The sequence below is a fragment of the Patiria miniata genome, unplaced genomic scaffold (genome assembly GCF_015706575.1).
Source record: "Patiria miniata isolate m_02_andy unplaced genomic scaffold, ASM1570657v1 HiC_scaffold_27, whole genome shotgun sequence".
Taxonomy (NCBI): Eukaryota; Metazoa; Echinodermata; class Asteroidea; order Valvatida; family Asterinidae; genus Patiria; species Patiria miniata.
Genome location: NW_024037066.1, coordinates 5,777,840 through 5,781,919, shown reverse-complemented (window position 1 = coordinate 5,781,919; position 4,080 = coordinate 5,777,840). Strand labels below are relative to the sequence as shown.

General features: G+C 40.7%; 1 protein-coding gene across 1 annotated transcript; it reads left to right on the top strand.

Moving 5' to 3' along the window:
• Positions 1–2,132: 2,132 nt before the first annotated feature.
• LOC119734579 (melatonin receptor type 1A-like) lies at positions 2,133–3,169 on the top strand. Its single transcript, XM_038208115.1, has one exon. It carries the CDS (start codon positions 2,135–2,137, stop codon positions 3,167–3,169), a length of 1,035 nt encoding a protein of 344 aa, XP_038064043.1. The 5' UTR covers positions 2,133–2,134.
• Positions 3,170–4,080: the final 911 nt, after the last annotated feature.

Sequence of the window (4,080 nt, the reverse complement as noted above, 5' to 3'; positions counted from 1 at the left end):
GAGGGATATATTTTAGTGACTCACATTACGGTATAAACTCATCTTACAGTTTGCCCACTCATCTTTGGTACAAGATGAAACTTATAAGACAATATATTAACTCTTTTTTTTCTTGTTTCTTGGAAAAATTTTCAGTCTGCCTTCTGCATGTTTGCTGTCCAAAACCAGTTAACAGTCACACGGCTAACTTTAAATCTTTGATGTCCATGTACTGCATACTACGATTGTATAATGATCTATGAATTGATATGCATCACACTGAGCAAATCACTCGCTGACTCTGAGTTTGACAAAGTTGCAGCACTTTACCGATGTGCGTAATTAACTTCCATTAGCTGTAAGTGCTCCAAACACTGTCAAGCGAAATGGCCTGATCCCGGATGCAAGGAGGTCTAAAAGAGATATAATCTGTCAAAAGTAGAGCAGTAGGAACTGCAAATGCTAGATTGCAATGAAGAACAAAAAGAAACCATGCGTGTGTTTGAAAGGGATATTTGTTTATTTATGAAATATTAACTTGCACATTCATTTTGGGCTTGAAAACTAAGTGAAAGAAAACATAGGTTCAATTATGGAGGTACATGTACGTTTGACAATACTTTGTCCTGCGGCCATCAAATGAACAAAACCTATGTACGTGACTGCGATGAAGTAAACTCGATCAGTATTTTCTGGATGCTCCTCTTATTAGAAGTGCTGGGGCGGCTGTTGTAGAGTTCATGTAATTGTGGTGAGTAATATATAATAAAATTCATATTTTTAAAAAAGTATTTTCTTGTACGGAAATTTGCATATGGATTACTCAAATTGCATCATTGAGTTTTTAACCTTTCAAGAGTTTGTTTCGTTGACTGACAATTTCCTTTGAGGATAACAAGACTGCATAAAACTCTGAGAAAATCAGCCAGGAAAATGTCCTACAAGAATACAACCTCACTGAATGCAATTTCAGACTTAAATTTCATTTGGGATCGAAGATCTTAAAAGGGATTTTCAATCTGTGTGTGTGGACTTTTTGGCTTTTTCAATTGGGTACAATGGTTGAACATTTTATGGTTTATTCATTCCTACCCAACGGGAAAGAAAACGAAACATAATACATGTATAACCCTCTAAGATGGCTGCTGTGAGTAAGGTCTGCACTACACAAAGTAGAGAGAACCATTTTAACTTTGTCAATTTGTGTCAATTTTTAGGAAAAGCCTAGTAAAAAATAAATATAAAAATGCAACTTCATATTTGAAAGTTCAACTTCACACAAAATTTAGTCAGGAAATGACTGTGACGATACATATGGTCTAAATCCAGCCTAGAATATCATTAATGCTTGAAGCACAAAGAAAAACACAATTCTCTGTCTGACTCAATTTTAAAAGGAGAAATCATACTTCTGTTTCTATTTCATTTAATTTCAAAAATTCATCTATTATTGTCAGTCGTTGACAACCATGTTATGCGTACACTGACGTTTGTGATACCGTTTAACAGGGGCGAGTGGAGAGCAAAGCCGGAGGTTGGCCAAGAATTTAATTAGGGGCTCCGGAACAAGGTGAGCGTTTTTCGCCCGTTTTCAGGAAAGCTTGTGCAAAGGTTTGCCGATTCTACTAATTAGGTTGGCAGTGTATGGCAACTAGTGCCCAGTGATCTTTAAAAAACATGTTCGTATTTGTGCACTCCTGAACAACACTGTGAGGACATTATTAACAGAGATTTGTGTGAATACTGTGGCAAAAATCATTAAGCAGAAAACAAGCTTGGTATTTCGCTTTCCGCAGTGAAGAGCAAGAGAGACAAAGCAAGTCCAATCGAGACTGCCGTCGTTGTTTGTGGACGGAAGACACTTCTTGTTTTTATTCCTTCTCATCAACGGGACCACAGGAGAAAGAGAACTGGCACTCCAAGACGTACAGTTGAGTCCTGATCTCCCATCCTTCATTTCTACCAGACTACATTTGCCGCACTCATCAAACCTGCTAAGTCGGAACCAGACTGAAAATATTTTCATTTTCAACTTGAAGGAATAATGGAAAACTTCAATTTTGTTGCCAAGTCCAATGTCTTACTTTCAGACTAGTTTTAGAAGTTGTGACTATGTGCACATAGTTTCTATAGCTTGACCAATTATTTGTCTGTGATGGAATACTTAAGCACCGCAATGGATGAGACCAGAATTCACCATAACGTGACAGCAACAAGTGTTTCTGATGAGGCTACAGTGCAACATGCACCACTCATTGCTATGACGGTGTACATGGCATTCTTGTCCATCGCAGGCCTGTTGGGAAATATCTTGGTTGTTCTCTCTGTTGCCACGTCGCCCCGGCTACGCAACGCATCGTACGCCCTGATCGTCAACCTCAGCGTGGCTGATCTCACCGTAAACGTGCTCTCCATCCCGTTAATTTGCGTCTCCTTCTTCAACTACAACTGGCCGCGAGATCCTTTCTGGTGCCACGTCGTGTTTTACACCATCACGCTCTCGGTGGGTGTATCAATCATCAGCATTACACTGATCGCGGCCAACCGTTACATTCTTGTGGTGAAGTCGCGACGTTCATACCAAAAGTTCTGCGGACCCCGCATCTTGGCATTTCTTATCCCCTCCGTATGGGGGAGCTCCATTTTCATTGTTGCGCTGCCTGAGTTCGGTTTTGGAGTCATCACCTACGACCCTCTCCTTTGTCTCTGTTCGGTGGACAACTCAGACCTCCCAACGTTCTGGTACGCTGCAGGGCTCCTAATCTACGGCGCGTTCTCTGGTTTCATTTTAACGCCCTTCCTGTACTTTCTGACTTTCCGTGCTGTGAGACGAAGCAAGCAGCGCATCTGGGCCGCCCAGAACCACCCAGAAAGTAGCGGCAACAATGGCCACGCTCCGCACCAGAGGCGTGTCTTGCGACCTGCCGAGATCCGCCTGACCAAACTGATGGCCGTCATCTATCTAGCCATCATGGCCTGTTGGACCCCGCTCTCTGTGATCCATTTCTTCAAGCTGTCCTTCGACGTTTCCATCACGCTGCAGAGGCTGGCCCTTCTGCTCATGTTGACAAACTCCTCCATCAATCCTTACCTCTACGCCTGGCTGAACTCCAATTTCAGGAGAGCCTACAGGAGGATTTTATTTTGCGGTCAACAAAACGATGGCAGCAGCCTGAATGGTGCTGTCTGAATTTACTGTTTGCCATTATTATTTTGATATATCTTTTGACTTTTGATCCAAACACTTTTCACCGAGAACCATCCTTAACCCTAACCCACCTCAATCCCCCAAAATGCTCCTGGCGGTTTGGAGGATTTTAGAGGATTGAGGATGAATGGTGTTGAAGCACAGGAGGATTGAGGAAGATTGAGGATGAATAGTGTTTGAAGAGGAGGAGGATTTTGGAGACTTGAAGATGAATGCATTTTTTGAGGCAGGACTGTCTGACAGTTTTGAAAGATTGAGGCACTGGGTGTCCTTCATTAGAACATAAGTGTAAAATTATTGAGGATGGTTCCTAGCAAAAAGGGCCTAGGGGGTTAGGGTTAATCTCAGAATCTCAGAAGTAAAGAAGTAACCATCCTTAATCTGAGAATGTTTTCTAATGACAAAAAAAAATCTTAATGATACAGGTTACCAACAAAAATCAAACATTTTTCAAAGCAGCTCCATAATGTTGGGCCCACGTGTTGAATTTGGAAAGGTATGGGAGGTGAAAACAGAAATAAATTGGACCAACAGTCAATTCTCCTTATGAATTCAACTTTTAACATTCAAAATATAACGATGGTTTTGGAACAGAAACAGTGCAAATTGAAGATAGTGTCAATGAAAATTAATTTGAAAACCAATTTGCACTTAATTTTTTACAAGTTGTCACTCGACCAAAGTAAAAAAATACTGATCTCACTCACATCAGCGAATGTTCTTATTCAAAATGGAGGACTCTGTTTGCTATGGAGTCTAAAGATGCGGCAGCATCATAAACCACAGACCAATTCAATAAAAAATATCAAATTCTTCAATTTGGATAATCGTACTTAAGACTAAACGGTACTAATAAATACCTAAGACAGTTTGACTATTTCTATTGGTTGAGA